Source organism: Telmatherina bonti (genome assembly GCF_933228915.1).
Source record: "Telmatherina bonti genome assembly, chromosome: 5".
In the NCBI taxonomy this organism is placed as follows: domain Eukaryota; kingdom Metazoa; phylum Chordata; class Actinopteri; order Atheriniformes; family Telmatherinidae; genus Telmatherina; species Telmatherina bonti.
Genome location: NC_136623.1, coordinates 19,825,554 through 19,845,781, shown reverse-complemented (window position 1 = coordinate 19,845,781; position 20,228 = coordinate 19,825,554). Strand labels below are relative to the sequence as shown.

Below are 20,228 nucleotides of genomic sequence, written 5' to 3'. Positions count from 1 at the left end.
TAGCAAATAATTTCTTTAAGAATCTTATAGAAATCTTATCGCAACCTTGACACCATTTACTACGTGTTTAAAATCAGGTCTTTATTTCTTGAAATTCTTGTGTAAACAACACAAGCAAGCATTTCTTTAAATAAATTATATTTTTGTTTTATAATGGCAGTTTATGCATTTTTATTTGTATGTTCTCTTCCATTTGAAAATAAAAGTTATTGACGACATAATACATTGAAAAAAGTCTAGATATATTTTACAAAATGTTAATAAACTAATAATTACATTTGATATAAGGCTACATGATCTACTGTCACAAAGCCACTGTCTCAGTCGGTGCATTGAAGAAATTGACGTGATTCTACCAAAAGGGAATACCTCGCTATGTTTGCTTACTTTTATAACATATTGATGATACAACTGTTTCTTTTAAAAGCAGGCTACTATATTTAAAACTCAAATGTTGGGGCTGTGTTTATTCTTTATTATAATGTGCAAAATGTTCGATATGGGATTTTCAAGCTATTTAAAAGTATTCAGTTTGGATTACTGTGATTACTGTATTTTTAATCATGTCCCTATGTTATGCAACCCATAGTCAGCAACTAACTACTCTTTTAAGTAATTTGACCATCATACATTTGCTTTTGGCCTGTTAACAGGTCTGATGGTATTTTATAATACATCAACAGATAAGACATTTTTCAACAGTGAACTAAGCAAAACCTAGCAATTTGTGTTCATTTATGAAGACAGCTGGTTACAAAGTGTCATGTTTGTAATACCATAGGACGTTCAACAATTCCTCAAAGGAGCCACTTCCTGTCTTTACGCTCATGTTTTATTGACTCCAACATATAGGAAAAGTGTTTGTGTTTGGACAGTTTGGAAAACTGTGGTTTTGACTGAAAATAATGTACCTACCCACCTACCTACCTACTTAGCAAGTTGGCAATGAAACACTTTCAAAGTTAGCTTTATGTAACCCTAGCCTTTTTCAGAAGTACCTGATTGTTTCAACACAGTTCCATTGACAAAAAAGGTTTTTCTATTTTTACCATTAGGTTGGTCCAGTAAGGTCATGACACCCATTTCCAAGTAATGAAAGTAGGAGGAGAGATGGGGGGGCAGCAGAGGGGTCAGAAGCTACAAAGGATTGAAAAGTGTTCAGGTGGCATGTGACTTAGTAACAGACCAGTTGACAGCACTGGAAAAGCACAAAGACAGAAAAAGAAATCCAGTTACAGTTAGCAGACAATAGTGAGACGAACTGACCTGTTTAATGGAAGGAACACTCAACATGGGTAAGAGGACCACTTTCTTTTGTGCTGTTAATGCAGCTTAGTTTTGCACCTCGCCAAGCAACTTTACTTGAATTAGAAATGACCATTTAGTGAATGTTTACATGATTAATGGAAGTTCTAAATGCTTTTATGGTTATTTTTCATACAGAGACTTAAAAGTGATTATTTCCAAATAGTTTAACTGAAGTCATTGTAATGTATTATATTCCTCAGCAGTCCCACTGTGTTTTTGTCAGATGCTTTTTAACAGTTTGGTTTTCCAGTGGGTCAGAGATAGGATGCTTTGGATGTTCCTGCGAGATTGCAGGAATGCCAGGGGGTTTCATTGCCGAGTAGAAAGGCAGAGAAAATCTGTCCCACTACTTCAAGTTCACTATTTTGTTGTGCACAAACAGATACTATAACTTGCATTCGTTTGAGAATGTAATTAATTACAAACTTTATATATTGTGGCCACACCCATCGGCAGATTCTCCTCTCTGACCATCAGTCATGACTTCTCTGCATGCACTGATATTTTGCAACTTTAGTGTCTTTGACCTAAAGCCTGATTTATTTATAGTCAGTCTTTCAGGAACAGGTATCGGTGTGTGTTTGCTAGTGTGTGCATGTTTCCATGTGTACACACAGAGGGATGTGTCAAAGGAGGATCTCAGTGGGACCTGCAATGATGTGTGCAGCAGTGCAGCAGAACTGGGTCACAAGGAGGCACACAGAGAGGGGGGAAAAGACACAAATTGAAAGAGGAAAAACCTGACAGATACAGAAATGATTCTGCAAAACCTCCAGTCACCGCTGACATTGGGCTGTCTGTCAGGCTCTGTCCTATTGCTGTATATGACCCCACGTCTGTTCACCCCAGAGGAGTCCCAAAACTAAAAACGGTTACACTACACAACTTTGTTAGGTGATCATTTAAAAAAGCAAAGCAAACACTTTTCATCTGACATCTCTTGGATGACACCGCTCTTCATCCTCACCCTTTTGCTCACTGTTTTTGCTCCTGGCACTGGCCTTGTCCGTCAGACTGTCCACTCATCCTCACCACCTTTTCCTTGTTCCCCCTGTGGTGACAGAATTTGCAGGCTGACTGCCTGCGACATCCTTCAAAATGGATTCCATTGTTCAGAATCAAACCCCGCTGCCAAGCTCCACGTTGCTCTGCATGAAAGATGTGGTCTCCATTTCCTGGTTCATACTGACTAGTGGTGGTTGAGTCACTGTTATAGGAAAACCATTGCTGGTGTAGTACCAATCCGCTTAATAAAAAGCTTCGACTGTATATAAAGAGATGGACGTAGCCTCCGTGACGTCACCCATAGGTTTCTGAAGAGCTGAACTGAAGCTCGGTGGGCGGTTCCTACCATCGCCATGTTGGCAGCGTCATTCGTGTCGTCCTGCCCGGAAAATACAAATATGGGCAAAGAGGTGGAGCTGTAAGGGGGGCTGTCATGGTAGATGATTGACATTGAGCGAACTCAGAGCTTTCTGTAGCTAAGAGCTAACTGAGCTAACCTGGAGATAACAGGAGCTAACCAGGTAACGGAGGTAAGCGGGCTAAAGCTAACTCACATTGTTAACCAGCTAAAAACCGCGGTTGTTCTACGTTCTTCTGAACTTGAAGCGTGAGTTTGGGTACCTGTCAATCAAAAGGACACGCCCCTAAATATGCCGAACTTTGAGATTAAATTACTTTTAAACAGGCGAGTTAGAAAAAAGTTCACTCCCCCCCACAGTTGTCATTAAGGTAAACCTGACCTATAAACCAAAAATGGATTTTTGAACCAGACTGTAAACATGCTTATTTCTGCCATGAAGTTGGCCTTTTTAACATGGGGATTTGCTCTGTTTTGCAGCCAGCCCCTAGTGGATGAAGGGGGAATTGCAGTTTTATGCACTTCCGCATGAGTTCACTTTTAACCACCGGAGGCTCCATCCATCTTTCATATACGGTCTATGATAAAAAGTTGGATGATATAAGTTCTTTATTTGGATTGAATTTGCTTGACTTTGCAGTGAGCAAAGAGCAGATTTCTTTTAAAGCTAATCAAGAAAGTCAATAGTGTGCAGAGAACAATAGCTTTTTGCCCCAGCTTCTGCAAGTTTCCTCTGATCTATGAAGCAGTTCAACCTTTCACTGCTCAATATTTTGTTGCTAAGGCCTACAACTAGGATGTTTTGGTTCACTCACACAACTTTCATAGACTCATTTCCAGCAACAGCCGGAAGCTGTTTTCTCAGAAGAAGCTCTAATCATCCGACTGCCAGATATTTTGTCTTTAGGTTGGTAGAAAGGAAAAATAGAGCTAACAGAGAAACACATTTTGGACTTGTTCTTGTCAGGGGACCAGAGGCATAACAGTACATGAATGCTAATGTTGTTCTGTATCTGCTGGATGCTTAATGACAGTTTTACCGGAACAAAGAAGAAGCCTTTATCTGTCATATGCATTACCGAAAAAGCCAATGATTTTTCCACATATTCACATTTGTTAGGAAGATGAGGTCACAACATTATATGGTGTCCCAGAAGAGAATGTTAAGGGGACAATTGTTTATAAGTGAGATTTTAGTAATAAATTCATCACAAGCCACACTTTGCAGCATGGCTCCAATAAAAGCAGGTATGTATAATTTATGAATGTTCTCCACAGCTTTTTCAGTGCTATGATCTCCATGATGGAGTCATGATGACAGCTGCAGGACACACCATACACATCTGCTCACACATCTCAGCCAACATTGCTTCAGTGGAATCCCCAACATTTCAGTTTGGGCAATTTACCTCTAGTTATTGTCATTTAAGAATGTTCTCCATTTTCTTAAAATGTGTTAGATTTATTTGTGTGTCATGCCATACTGCTTTCCTATTGGCTGTTTGGCAAACATGTTGCAACATGGCCTCCCATGTTGAGTTTTTTTTTACAGCTGTTGGTTGCAGGTTTTTTTTCATTGTAAGACCATTAACAGCCATAACTATAGTTCTTAATGTTATGTAAGAGCTACAATCACTGATGCCTGAAACTAAAGCGTTCACATTATGTAATTAATATATACCAGGCAGATCCCATCAGATTGTTATCTGGTGGTGAACCCATCATATTCTTTTATGTTCTGTGAGCATTAAATAGTTTTGGCAGGGTCCACTGCTGTCCCTCTGGGGGGTTACCACTTTGAGGTAGTGTGATAACCATTTGGAGTGTGACTGGTCTGCAAATATGTTGCGGTAGGTAGAAAGTGTGAGAGTTACATCCACATGGATGCCAAGATTAAGGTTTTCCCCACAGAATCTTGCATTATAACCGATGAGCTGTATGTCTCACTGTCAGTAGTCATAATGTTATGTTGGATCAGTGTAAAGACTTTGCTCAAGGCCTCATCATGGAGTCTTCAGAGACTTAAACTCTGACCTTACTATCAGTAACGGAGAGCCTTAACTGTTGAGTCATCACAGTCTTCATGGTCTAATGGTTTCATAGCTTTCAATGTACATGTGCTTTGCTTACTGTATTTTTTATAACACTTTTGGGGTGTTAGTTTTCCTATTCTGCTCTCTCCTGTGTTCCTTTTTTTTATTCCTTCTAGAAGATTTGCTTTCATCCTGTTCTTTATTATGGAGAAAGACTTTCAGCTCCTAAGCTGACAACAGCAGAAATGCAACCACCATATGTGGAAAGCAACAGAAAAAGCAACATGTCTAATTTTTTGCCCTACTTCCTGCTCCAGTATACATGGAGTAAAAAAAAAAAAAAAGCTTGATACTAAAAGACATCTAATCTTTTTTTTCAATGGCTTAATAAATAGCCTGCCTTAAATTACACAGTTGCCTTGTGGACATGTTCTCTTTCCATTTTTTTCATATGTCAGCTTAAAAACCATTAAATTCGCTCCATATTATTAGCCTTCGTGTGTTTTTAAATGTCTTCGAAAAGATAGAGAATATCTGCAGAGCAGGGATCTTTGGAATTCATATACCTTAATAATTCACAAAACAGTGAATGTCATGTAATTTTGTGTGACTCCTGCATTTATCATATATCTGTTTAAAAGCTTTGTGCGCTTTTGCAGGCAGGCTCGCCAGTAAAGTTTCACTAACAACTTCACCCTACTGACAGCATTTCTGTCACTGCAGCTCGCATCAGGCGCTACTCGGAGGTGATGACAATGCCAGACTCTTTTATTCAGCGCCAGCAGCTGGATGCCAGCATGGCTGACACCTTCCTGGAGCATCTCTGTCTACTGGACATCGACCAGGAGCCAATCACAGCTAGAAACACCAGCATAATCTGCACCATTGGTGAGTGTTGCAACCAACAGCAGACAGCGAGTCTCAGTTTCAAGTTTGTTTTCTGGCAACTGTGACATGTCATCATGAGCTTCCTGTAAGACAGCCAGGTCCTGTGTTGCCAGGGTTTTACTGTCAGCAGTAAAAGTGAGTTCTTGCTGTTACGATTGCTCAGAGTAAGAAAAACTAATTAGAAGGAAATACAGAAAATTAAGCATCTCAGTCATCTGGAGCTCCGTGGAGTGGCTTGTGATCAAGATAACAGGTAGACAAACATACAAATATCCTTTGTTTTAAAACCAGGCTGCAACTGATTATTTAATCTCTTTAATAAGAGAATTTAATAGATTTTTTTTTTTTAAATCAAATAACTGACACGTGGAGAAATAGTTCAAAAAAGAGGGGAAAAAAATAGATATGAAGATATGAAAGGATATGTAAATAATTGTGGGTCAAAAATGTCAACATTTTAAGAAAAACCCCTCCGAACAGGAAAAATGAAAACGACTTGATTCTGAGACTTCATATAATATTATAAAAGAAAAGAAATAAAGAAATCCCAAATCATCAAGGTTTAGAAATATAACAACCTGAAGTGGAAAACTGTGCTGGGGTTTGACAAATAAGGACTAAAAATTCCTTTCATTATATAGCTTTTTTATCCTTAACACACAATAAAAAAGCAACATCCATAATCTTACAGGCTACAGAAGACCAAACTGCTTAACAGCTAAAATCATCAAGCAAGGCTAAGATAGCCACATTTTCAAAAACCAATTTATCTTTTAAAGTAGGATTTGAGAATGCTTTTTCTCCCCAAAAGATCATGTTGAAGTAGTTCAAGTTCATTCATTCATTCATTCATTCATTATCCTAACCACTTAATCCGATGAAGGGTCGTGGGGAAGCTGGAGCCTATTCTAGCAGTTTTTGGGCGAAAGGCAGGGTACACCCTGGACTGCTCGCCAGTCCATCGCAGGGCATAGTTCAGGTTATGAAGTGTAATATCAGCTGATACTAGTGGTCTAGTCTTTTAGAAATATCCCTAATCAGTCAGTAGTTGATCATGTTGTTTCGCAGGCTTGCCAGGCACCATGTAGCAAACTCCTGTTTATGATTTGTGAGCTTTTTAAGGCATCACATGAAAGATTTCAAGACTTTATCACTTTCCTGACAAGTTTACAGCAGAGTTAACATGCTTAGTTGAAACGTGTCTCTTAAAACTACTGTTTGAACATCGAAGTAATTTCTCGGCATTTTAAGGATTATGCATTTGAATCCTTAAAAAAAAATACAACATTTTGGTTCAACATCCTCTTTTTTTGGACAAATCATCTACTGTCATTACAGCCATTGTCCTTGACAATAAGAAAGTGGTGAACTGCGTCCATAAGCCCATTAGGACTCTGCAGATGTGGACACAGTCCTACAATTACTACCTTCTGGGTTCCCGCTCCTGGTTCCAACCTCAGCTTTGTGTGTGAAGTGCCATTGTTTCCAGTGTGTGGATTTCCTAATTATACTACAGTATATTGCAGAGGTGTGGATTATGTGGATTGCCCTGTAAAGAGTCTCTGCAAAACAAGCATCTCTTTTGTTCTACTCTTCATCTTATTTGTCTGCTGCGCTGTTTTCTATATGGACATTAATGTAGGTATTCACACACTGTGTGTTTCCAAATATTTAGGATGTTAACAATCAGCTTCTTTTTTTTAAAATTATTTTACTGCTATTATTCAGATTTCACTCTGCACTTTATCTAAATGTTTTGCTTCTATGTTCAGCACTTTGTTGCAGTTGGCGTTGTATTAAAGTGCTTTATAAATAAAGTTAAGTTGAGTTAAGCTGAGCTGCAAAAGGACCCAGTGCACACTCTTTTATTTGGGATGATTATTAAATGTTCTGTGCACAGACCTTGAGATCAAGCATCAATTCCTTTTAATTTCCCTCTGGCAGAGAACTTGAAGCCTAGTTACGTCCAGCTGAAATGTCCAAAATACATGTCTTCGAACTGTGGAAGGAGCACAACATCCACATACAACCCACATGGGGACAAGAGAAACATGGAAACTTTACACACAAAGCTGAGGTCAGAACCAGGCGCAGTTCTTACTGTGAGGGGGCCACTGCATCACCATGGTGTCTGAACAGGAAAATATCCTTTCTTTAAAATCAAGCAGCTGGCCTTCTCAGTTTCCTAACCCTTCCTGATTGTTGTTAAGAGGAGGTGATGCAACCCAGTGGTAAACATTCTCCTGTCCTAACTTTCAGAAACACGATGCTGGTAACATATTTAGAATTAGCTAATAATTCATACAATTTTTCCCAAACTTATATGTGGTTTTTGTGCTATTTCCAATCATAAATTGGGGTTAAATAATGTGATAATCATTACATATTTTGCACAGCAGCCAAACAGACTTATATTGAGTTTTTTTGGGGGCTTTTTCTTGTGTAAATGTTTGGTTTATCAAACATCAAAAATCTAAACATATTGAGGTTGCGACTAGAGAAAACATTGATGAACATTCAATATGTAATTAATCTATAGATTCTTTCATTTAATCTGTAACAACATGCTTCCTTCACATGATTCTCAAATTATATTTAAAAAAGGGTTTTCTCTTTGTTCCTATTTTTCTCTTTCAGGTCCTGCATCTCGATCTGTTCCCAAACTCCAGGAGATGGTCAAGGCTGGGATGAATATTGCTCGTCTTAATTTCTCTCATGGCTCTCATGAGGTATGTACAACATACTGTATGTGTGTCTCTCTCTCTCACAAACCAACACGCTTCGGTTTTCCACTTAAATACCTACTGACTATGTTTGTTCCTTTAACACAGTACCACAGTGAAACCATCAAAAACATCAGAGAAGCAGTGGAGACTATAACCTCTGACCCCTTGTATTATCGACCAGTGGCCATTGCTTTGGATACGAAGGGTCCGGAGATCCGCACCGGCTTAGTGAAAGGGGTGAATTATTTATTCATTATCTATCAAACAGTCTAATCAAGCAGACACATGCAGTCAGGTGTAGGAGGTGTAGAAATTATGTTGACTCCTTGTGTGCTGCGTGATTTGTAACAGGTTGTTGCTTCTCCAGGAAAAACAACAGCTGTGGGCGCGTGCGGCTTTGATTTTTCATTATCATTTTATTGTCTCATTCACTGTGATGCTGCTGCCTGCCGTCTGTTTTGTTGAGTAAATACCTCCGAGCTGTTGGCACCCTCTTCATGCTTTGATTAGCTTACAAATTGCTCTGCATGACAAACTGAACGTTCCCTCGTGTGTCTGCTCTTAAAATCAGCTCAATAGTTTCACTGGAAGATAAAACTATGCCACCAACTCTCTTCTCTGTTTGGATAATTTCATATTTTTTAGTGCTTGATGATGGCATAAACATGCTCATGTCATCCATGGGGTTTATAAGTACAACTGTGTCAACAGAAAAGTGCTGCTTGTCTCTGAAAATGTGTTTCCACTGTGTTTCTCCCCCCACTCCCTGACAGTTTCTGATTATTATTTCTGTGTTTTTACATAGAAAGTTGAAGAAGAGGTGGAACTGGTAAAGGGCAACCGTGTGCGAGTCATTACAGCCAAGAGTGACAAAGATAAGACAGATGGAGAAAATATCTGGGTAGACTATCCCAACCTGCCAAAGGTTCTTGAGAAGGGAGCAAGGATCTACATTGATGATGGCCTAATTGCACTCAAAGTATTAGAAATAGGTAAGATTGATCATGTTGCTCTTAACAAACCACAATTTGTATGTCATTCTTTTTCAGTCTTTATGGTTTTGACTGCCCTGAATTGGAAGGAAAAGTATAAAAACGAATGGATGTGGGGATGGATCTGTCTAGATATATATACAATACACCTCCAGTAAGCATACGGTTTTCAGACTAGTTCTGGGTTTATGTTAGTTCCTGTTTAAGAACTCTTTTCACCCATTTTTTTAAACAGGTTATGAATTTAATAAAATTCATAACCTTAAATTAAAAATATCAATTTCATTAATCATTTTCTTCATTTGAGAGATTATGCTATTTTTCATGAAAGTTTTTTTCTGAAATCATATTATCACTGGTGGTTAAAACATTTTTGGCACAAGTACATCATTTCAGTGAATTAAGCTTTAATTATTCACTGATATCTTTTGTTATAACAGTGTAGTCTCTGTTGTAACTATGACACAGGATGTATGCAGCCAACAGGAGGCTTGCAGGCATTGTAAATGTGTGTAATGATGAGTTTAGAAAGTGGTTAAAAGTTATGGTTATTTCACAGATTCAGGGAAGTAGATATTTTAATAAAAACAAATCTGTGATGGAGTTTGCTTTATAAGGAATGAGCTCTGGTGTTTGTAGTAATAAAACAGAAGGTGTATAGTTTTCATTCGTAAGATGCACCTGAGCTAATGGCTGCATCATTTGCCCCAAACACAATCAATCCACCTCCATGTTCAGCAGATGGAGATGTTAGGACTTACTTGCAAACTGCATTAGGTTGATACTGATTTACAAACCTTAGAGGCTCAGTTATGTTCTCTTTCATCAAGGGGATGTTTGTTTAGGTGTTGCAGCACAGTACAACTGTGCACCGCTGATCCACACTGTGCTAAACCTTCCTGAAGGTCCAGCCTGCAGGGTTGTTACTTATCATCCTAGCAGTCTCACAAGCAGCTCTATGTGACATGTTCTTGGCCCTTCAGGCATTAGCTTGATCTCCACTATTTATTTAACCTTCAACGCCTTCAAATCATTTTAGGGACACAAAATATTAAACCGCCCTCCTTTACTTTAATTTTTTACACATAAAATTTTACAGATAGAAATAATTTAGTCATTTTACATCAAATGCTTGTGATTTAACGATACCATGCCTTTAATTCTGTGTTCCACAGGACACTCTAACTAAAATGATCTTTATATTCATGGTTTCTATTATTTTTGTGGTGCTTAAGCTACTTGCTTTGTTTTGTTGCCGTTATACTTTGTCAAGAATCTCTTTTGCCTTATAATAATCTAGTTGTAAAGGCCATTGGAGTTTTTCAACAGAATCCATCTCCCTGTCGTTTTTCTTATCTGGTGTCTGCAGGCTCTGACTGGGTGGATGCGATGGTGGAAGCGGGCGGGATGCTCTGCAGCCGTAAAGGCGTTAACCTCCCTGGCCGGGACCTCATCGGCCTGCAGGCTGTCAGCGAGCAGGATGAGTTGGATCTTAGGTTCGGGGTGGCTCATGGTGTAGATATGGTATTCGCCAGCTTCATCCGCTCGGCCCAGGATGTGAAAGATGTGCGTCGCGCTTTGGGTCCACACGGACGAGACATCAAAGTGATCAGCAAGGTGGAAAGCCGGCAAGGAGTTCAGAAGTAAGTAGAGGAAAATACCTCTCAATTAAAAGCATTTAGGCGGTGTCATTCTAAGTCATAAGGAAGCTGCAGGCAGCAGGGCTCATAATGAGGCTTTGACAAGAGCTATAAATCTACCACTGATGGTGGTCTGCACCTCCTGCAGATAGCCGGCTGTGAGTGAAGCTATGACATTTGTCAGCTCTGGATTTGACATATGTCTGATAAGCAATCTCTGTGGTTGACTGTGTAAGTTATTACTGCCATCGAAATATGTGACAGAGTTTATATCACCAATGTCATACCTTCATTACCTATCTCGTGTTTTTCCTGCTCGCTGGCTGCTGACAGCATTTAACTGCTGTTTTAATTTAGAAGATTTTTCTTCAGCTTTGATCATAAAGATTAAGTTTGAAATAATGATAATGCTGTAAATGTGAACATTTGCCGTGACAAGTCCTGTTTACATACGGCTACATATTATACGGCTGCATGCTTTCTTAAATCTGAATCAGCGTTCTGCGCCCTGGATGGCATCCCTAATTTATGATTTAGACGATGATTCAATGTTATTTTGAATATTTTTCAACCTACAGATGCAGTTTGTACAGACCTACTTTTGGATGACGCACAAAAAACAAATAACGCTGATTTTTGTCCTTATTCTTGTATTTGAGCCTTTCTTCTACTCTTTCCTTTTTACCTTCAAATGCTCAACCTTTCCCCTCCTCACTCCAATCTGTGTGGCAGTTTTGAGGAGATCCTAGCTGAGAGTGATGGAGTGATGGTTGCCAGGGGTGACCTGGGGATTGAGATTCCTGCTGAGAAAGTCTTCATTGCTCAGAAGATGATGATTGGGCGCTGCAACTCTGCTGGGAAGCCAGTCATCTGTGCCACACAGGTCAGAGCACACACACACAAACACACCTACACACGAGTGCAGTCACATAAAGAGACACAAAAGTGATGAAAAATGCAAATGTGAACTCTGAACTGTAGTTTCACGCAATCAACTGGGTTCACCATAGCTTACATTAAGAGCTATCAGGCTTGCATTAACCTTACACTTCTGCATATTGTACTCACACAGGGTCACCCTTTCACACCATCACACACAGAAACACAGAAACATGCACACGCAGTCCTACAGCCATGTTAAGTCACAGCGCTGTATCTTGTTTATGCTACCGCTCCTGACTGCCAGTGACAGCATTTGTTCACAAACAACACCCACACACAAACACTAATCAGCATTATCTGAAGCTTCCTAACTATAGACTCTGAGGCAACACAGCCACATATCTCAGTTTTCAGCAGTCTGCCCTCCTTATTGACTCATATTACTTTGTGTCCTGCACACCAGTAATGATCTAGGAAGCAGATAATCACCTGCCTTACTCTTAATGATCTCCCATTTATCTTTCAGTACTGTTCATCCATCTTCTGTCTAGATTCTGTATGTCTTGCCTCCCTTTTGGCACTTTGGACACATAAAGAGACAGAAGGGTTTAATTTTTGGCTGATATTTCTAGTGGAATATTTTGTGTTATTCTTAACATGGGTTTGTATGTTTTCAGATGCTGGAGAGCATGGTGTCCCACCCTCGGCCGACCAGAGCAGAGAGCAGTGACGTGGCCAATGCAGTGCTGGATGGAGCCGACTGCGTCATGTTATCTGGAGAAACCGCCAAGGGATTGTTTCCTTTGGAGGCAGTTGCAATGATGCACTCGGTGTGTGTTTCGGTGCACAGAATCCCTCCATTTTGTTCCGTCTGACTTAGTGCCCTCTGATAACCCTCCGTTCCTCTGTGTGCTGCTCACACTCGCTTTCTGTCTCTGTTGCTTTCTGTCAGATTTGCAGGGAGGCTGAGGCAGCCATTTTCCACCAGCAGCTGTTTGAGGAGCTGCGTCGCCTCACTCCTCTGTCCTCTGACCCCACAGAAGTCACTGCCATTGGAGCTGTTGAATCATCCTTCAAATGCTGTGCTGGGGCCATCATAGTCCTCACCACCAGCGGCAGGTTCTTATACCAACCCAGGACCCAGACCAGAGCATGCGTGTTGGACAACAAAGTGACAAATCTCCAATTTGACACTTATTTGCTGTCTTATTGCTGTCACATATTAAAAGTAGACTACTCCAACCATCCACAACGTTTAACATGTGTGGAAAAGAACACTTATCTTCTTGTACTTGTTGGGGTTCTTCAGCACTGTGTGGGCTAGCTCTTAAAACTGATGTGTAAGAGGCAGGAAAGATGGCAGAAAAGAGATGTTGGTGACTTCAAAAGTTAAGAAACAGGGTCAGAGATTCTTCAACACGACAAGTGTTTTGGAGGTTTTCAGGTTCGTCATACTAAGATGGCTGCTGCATGATGGAGAACAAAACACATCCCGCAGAAAAAAAGCTACAAATTTCTGAAACCCAATGATGGCAATAACCAAAAGGTTTCAGAAACCAGTTAAAACCATCACATCTTGTTGCATGTCAGGTAGACAGACAAATTTTCCATAATCCTCTCTTTGGCGTTCATGTCAGTGTTACGTTGCCATTTAACAGCTGCTTAGTTTGGGGAACGCATCATGAAGGTAAACATTTTATAAATACTGAAAATGATAAGAAGCAAATATCCGTTGCATATGTAGTTGTATATGTGTAAACATGTGCAAGTCCTCAGTAAACTGATTCTCTTTTTCTTCTTTGCAAACACAGTGCAGCCTCTTTATAAGGCTGCTCCCCCAGACGTTAGTGTTTATTGCAATCATACTGGATATTGCATGATATGCTGTACCTGCTTGTATATTCTCTGGGGTAAAGCTTTGTGTTGCTCTACTACTTTATTCTGTTTTTGTATTGTTTTTGTTTAAGTCTTGCAGTAAGATAAAATCCCCACCCAGCACTAAAAAGACTGCCAGGCTCCCATGCACACAAACATAGAAAATGTAAACACTCAGAGTTATCCACGTAAACCAGGGGTGTCCAAAGTTGTTCCTCGACGGCTGCTGACCTGCAAGTTTCCAGTGTTTCCCTGCTCAAAGACACCTGACTCAAATGTATGAGTCATGATGAAGACTTCCATACGCTGTTGGATGTATTTAATGTGGATCAGGACTGTGGCCCTCGAGGACAGGAGCTGGACACCCCAGACATAAATTTACTTTAATTTAGATCTTTTCCCAGTGAGTGAAGAACGTGTCAAATGAAGATGCTCCTGTGAAGCAGGTGTCTGCTGTTACTGGGGGGGGGGTTATTGTGGGGTTATATCAAAGGTAGAGATGAGAGTGAGGCATGTAAAAGCAATCACTAGGACATCATCTTCTGTTAACTCCCCTCTCACCCCTGCCATCACTACCACAAGTCCTAGAAACACTGATATTGTCAAGGAGGGGGCCACGTGTGCAACAGCCAGAGGGGCCAGAAGGTAGATAGGACACCTGGCAGGAGTACTGTGAATCTGATCTACACATCTTGTGCTCCATTCAGCAGAATTGTGGTTGTATACTTAAATAATGCCAGTAAATGTTCTTCCCTGATCAGAATTGTGAATTTGATTTTAATAATAATAATCATTTTTAATTATAACGACCTCTACATTTTAAGCAAAGTCTCAAATTGCTACTTGTTATAAACAAAAGAAACATAAAAACACCATTTCAAAGGAATGAATTATATGTTAAAAGATGTTTTCTTAATCAAGAATGAATAGCAATAGCTTCAGTTGCTATTTCTGTACTTTTACAGGTAGAGTACAGTTTAAATGAACAGCTTTCCCCTCATTTTGTCATCCATCAATGGAAATGGTTTTCATCAGTGATAATTTACATCCCCTCTTCATCCATCCTCCTCCCCAGGTCCGCACATCTCCTGTCCAGATACCGTCCACGCTGTCCAATCATTGGAGTTACCAGAAGCCCTCAGGTACAACCTGCTCCACTATCCTAGAGAGCATAGCTATTTGTGGTGAATGAAGCGTTTGTCTTGCTTTAAAAATGAACTTTGTGTTGTGCTGTCAGTTGTAAGTACTTACAATGCTGATCAGAACTGAGTAAGAGGATTTTATGTCTTGTGAAGTTCTGAGGGGAATTTCCTCTGAGGTAAAATGTATTGCAAACCTATAAACTCGTTTTAGACACGTTATGATGACTGACAGCGAAAAAGTCAGAAACCCTTCACACTTCAGTGTATTTCTGCATCGAAACATTTATCATAATGGATGCAAGAAAACTACTTCAATGAAGAATCTCTGTACAGGGACCTTACTTTTAAGACTTTTCTGTGTCATATTCATGAAGAAAGTTCTGAGCATAGAAAACTTTTAAAAAATGAAACGTTAATTCAAAGTAGGTCTGTCAATGTAAGTCCACATTAAGGTCAGAGGTCAGACTCACATTCAAAGAAGCACATCTGGATGTTTCACTTCTGTCTCCCAACTCTTACATTGTATCAGGTCAAAGGTTCCTCATTATCTCTGTGCGAAGCCTCATGAATTATTCATGATGTCTTTGGAGACTGAGGGTTACAGAATGAACAAAGCAACACCAAAATAATATCAGTTGCCTGAACACAAGCCTTAACTCAAATAATCCTAGCAAATGATCCCTCTCCAGATGTTTAGCATAAGCATCATTAACATCTGATTAGCAATTCTTAAGCAATACTTAATACAATATTCTGTTATTGTTGGTAAAATTAGAGAAAGCTCAAGAGGTTTTGTCTTTTTTCTGCAGATATTTTTTAACCACATTTCAGTTTCAAAGAAAAGCTCATGGAAATTTCTACGAGGGCCACAAATATCTTGTCTTGATATAATATTTATTTGTTTGTTAGCTGTAACCCTTTAAGACTGATGCTCACTCCTAACAGCAGATTCACTCTTTGTCCTATCAGTCAGACGAAGCTGAGGGAAAGTTTTCCATCACATACATTCATTTGTAAATTTCCTTTAAAGTTAAAGGAGTTTGTTACATGAACTTTTTGAGTAAAGTGTCAGCAAAGGATGTATTCACCTCACTGTGGAACTGGTAGTGACCTCCAGTCTGTTAAGGAATCAGGCATCTACAAGACCCTAAAATCAAACAGCAAGAGAGGGAAATCTTTAATTCAATTAAACTTTATTTGTATCACACCACTTCACAACAACCTTGTCCCAGGGCACTTTCTAGACATCAAATGAAAAGCCCAGTGAAGGAAAACCAACTGATTGCATCAAATCTTGACTTCTGTCCAATCCTCTGTTCTGAGCATGCACAAGGTGACAGTGGAAAGGAAAAAAACTACCATTTAACAGGAAGGAAAAGTCTCTGGCAGAACCCGGCTAAGGGAAGGCAGCCATCTGCTTTGAGTGGTTGGTATGGAGAGGACAGGAAAGAGAGACCAACAGACACAGCAACCTTTAGCCAGGAAGACGTGCAGACATACGCTAATGATGCCAATACTGTCATATGTTTAAATAGGGTAGATTTGAGCATAAAGACTAAAAGAAAGCACTCAGTGTATCATGGGACGTCCCCCAGCATAACTAAGGGAAGGCACCCTGAAATATTTCATTGCATGAGACAGTTTGATACACTTAAATCAAAGTTATCAACTACCAAAATCTACTCAATGTGCTACCAGAATTGAAACTCTGGTAGCACAGAAGTAAGAGGAGAAATGTGTTACAAAGATGTTTCTGGCGTGATCTCATGACAGATAGTATCATAGTTTTAACAGCTTACAGCATAATACTGCAGTTGCATTTAAAAGCAAAAGCTCCAAACTTACCACTTTTTCCATATTTATATCCCATTTATGGCATACACATTACGTTGTTATCTATATGTTAAACATCTAAAGCTTGGACATATTTTAAAGGACTACTAGATAACTTTCCAACAGTTAAAGTCTGCTTCATGTTTTATTGGCACACTGACATTCATTGGCATATTCCTGGAATCATCACTACCTCACAGCGAGCTTTTTTTTTCCCCAGCCTGGTATGTTACCGCGCAGTGTAACACCAGCAGCCAGATAGCAACACACAATGTGCACACAAGCTTATTCAGCAAAGAAACATAGAGGACATTATTAAAGGAAATGAGGAAAAGGCAGAAAAAAGGTGACAGAGCAAGGGATAAGACAATAAAACAAGAGTCAACATCGAAACAACTTTTACTGGCTAAAGTACGCTCAGAGGAGAGACAGGATGCAAGATTCAACATTAGGCTGGTTTTGGTGACTCCAAGGTGCAACAACCTGCATGACAAAGTTTAGTAGGGGTAAACCTGATGACATTTATATTCTATAGAGTGTTGCTGCCACTTGGAGACGTTCACAATAATATTATATTATATTATGCATTCCTTTTGTGGAAAACACACATGTTAGATGTCTCCAAGGTTTGACTTTTTTGTATTCAAAACACCAACAGGTTAGACTTTTACAGTGAAAACATAAATAAGCCATTTGAGTATCTTGTTATGACGACAGGACTTTTCTTTTTGATGGCTCTGACAGTTTCGTTGACATAAATACTTGCTATTGAGGAATGAACTTTCTATTTTTAGCAAGTGACACACTTTTGCAAGTCGTCCACTGGGTTCTGCAGTTTGTACTAATTGTTTTGAGAAACCTATTAACTGCTGTGCAAATGTTTATTCTCTTGTCAGAAATGCACCAGACTGAATGAAAAAAATCTGTAATTACAGCAGAACTTAATCATGTCTCAGACCAAGGAGTAGAACTTTGTCAAGTCCTATAAATTAGTCATCTCTCTGATTTACTGTCCCCACATCATTTCTTTATTCAAAGATATGAGATGAATATGTTATTGTCACATCTTTATAAAAACTTGTCAAATTATAACATTAAATGTTTTGTGTTTGAACAATATATTATAATGCTATAGCAAGAAAGCAAAATTGTGACAATGGACAACTGTATTGCATTTTATCCCATTTTATTTTATAAAACCACTTTTAAAGAAGCTCCAGTGTCACATAAATGTAATTGCAGTTAAAGTTTTGACTGACAAACGTTTATTTTTGGCTCAACTATGAAAAATAAGATAAATCAGTTGTTCTCCTGTATTGAAACAAACATGGGTTTCCTTCTTCAGGTGGCCCGTCAGTCCCAGCTGCTAAGAGGTGTGTTTCCTGCACTTTTCCACCCTCTGCCTGCTCCAGTCTGGGCTGATGATGTTGACAACAGGGTCAACTTTGGCATGGATATAGGTCAGTGTGTGTGCTGTGCTTCTGATGGTTCACATCCTTTACCCTAAAAATAAACCATATTACTCACATTCTCTTCTCTACATATCACAGGGAAAGCAAGAGGATTTTTCAAGTCGGGCGACATGGTGATTGTGGTGACAGGCTGGATTCCTGGGTCTGGTCACACCAACATCATGAGAGCAGTGAATGTCCCATAACAGCTTGACCTTACCAGGCTGAATCTGACTGACAAGCTGCCCTTCTCTTCTAGATCTTACAGTGGATGAATGTGATGAGAGCCTGAGAATCAGCCGGCAACATCAGCTTGGTTTTTACCATCTTCTCCTTCATTTGAACTTATAAGTTTAAAGTTAAAAGTTGAGTTAAAAACATGCTGCTGGAGCTGATCTCATGAATTTGGAATCTGTGTTTATTAAATGTGATGACTCCCTCCAAATAAAACTTGAATCCTTAACTTTGGCGCTCCTCCTGTTCTTATTGGGATTGACGCTTCACTAATTGAGCTGTCAACTCTCTTTTTTTCCTATCTGACAGTGAAGGTAAATATTGTCTCTGTGGTTGTTTTTGTTGCATTATGGTATTCTTTAGAATTTGGAGATAAGGCCTTCATTCCCATCCACAGTCCTGAGCTTATCTCCACGTTGCACTTTTTTTTTTTTTTTTTTTTTTTAGCAACTATGAACAGCAGTGGGAAATGCAATGATGACTGCATTGGGCTGGGCTGCACCTCCTTCATTCAGTGAGATGACCCAGATGCCATCTCTGCATATTGTTTGCAGAACGTAATTAAATGTGCTCCTGTGTGGGACTTACTCATGTCATATGATGATCCCCCCATGTGATATCCTTGCCTTTCTGCTGGAGGGTTTCTTTTTATTCTTCCTCATTTTAATACCACTGCTAAATACCAATCTGTTTGTACTATTTGAATCTAAAGTGAATATTAACTATTACAGAAATGAAAGCTTATGTAATGTATCAGTATTTGCAGTATTTTACAGTTAAGCGCTATTTATTTGGGAACTGTATTTCATTATTGCTCTTTATCGTTTTCTTTTTCTCCTCATCTTTATTGACAAGGCTCTCCTCCCTTTTCCCCAAATGTAAATGAAGTTTCATCATCGCTCACTGCATCACGCGCTCCTTCACTCCACATTGGTGAGAAAGAATGACGCGCGACCGTACCTGTGAGATGCGTGCGTGTTGTGCCGCCCGGGCTTGCGGCCTTGGGGGACGGATGATGATGATGCGGTGCCATGGCAACAGCCCGATTAGATCCAGACCTTTATATGCACATTTATTTATTTAATATTTCATTTGCATGCGGTGTGAGCCTGCTCGACCTCTGAGGGGAGTTGGAAGAGAAGTGGATTCAGCGCCAACTTCCTCCACTCTGAACAGACCGTGAAGGATCTTAAATGCTCAACAAGTTGTTTTATTCCTTTCTGCATGATGAGACTTTTAACATCCGTTTGAGCGCATCGATTTGCCTTGGAGCAGCTTTTGTTTTCTTTCTTCCTCAATTCTACACGTAGAGGCTTTCATCTTCCCTCCCTGTCGCAAAGGGGGAAAGGACACTGGCTGAAATCTGGACACAATGTCATTGAAAGTCGACAGAAGTGGGAATGACAGCGGCGGCTGAGAGAACAAAATGTTTAAAACGTTGCATGAACAGCTGATTCTGGCATTAGTTGAGTGAAACAGCGATGTTCCAGCCTGTGTCTGTCTGAGCGCTTCAGTCAGGGGGGAGAAGACAGTATTTCGGCGCGTCTTCCATCATCATAAACGCAGATTTTCCTCTCGGATACTGAAAAACGAAAGCGTGGCGTGGACTCCGTGACAGCATGGGCTAAATTTGAGGTAAATTTGAGTTCTCTCTGCCGCTGCGTTTGTCCCTGACGGTCCGTTTTCTGTGTGCGCGTTTCTGGATCCTCTGTCAGAACGAATCAGTGCGCCTCGGAGTGTGAGCGCCGTGTGTGCCCATAATGTGCGTTTCCTGATGTCCATTGACAACGCTCCCATTCTGATACAGGATCAAACGTCCTTGTCATTCATCCTCGGATGATGATTCTATATTCTACCAACA

General features: G+C 39.8%; 1 protein-coding gene across 1 annotated transcript; it reads left to right on the top strand.

Moving 5' to 3' along the window:
• Positions 1–1,273: 1,273 nt before the first annotated feature.
• On the top strand, positions 1,274–18,339 carry pklr (pyruvate kinase L/R; the record flags this gene model as incomplete). Its single annotated transcript, XM_079239985.1, has 12 exons — positions 1,274–1,295; positions 5,428–5,592; positions 8,230–8,321; positions 8,424–8,555; positions 9,124–9,310; positions 10,680–10,953; positions 11,683–11,833; positions 12,510–12,662; positions 12,785–12,951; positions 14,783–14,849; positions 18,028–18,142; positions 18,233–18,339. 12 exons carry the CDS (start codon positions 1,274–1,276, stop codon positions 18,337–18,339), a joined length of 1,632 nt encoding a protein of 543 aa, XP_079096111.1.
• Positions 18,340–20,228: the final 1,889 nt, after the last annotated feature.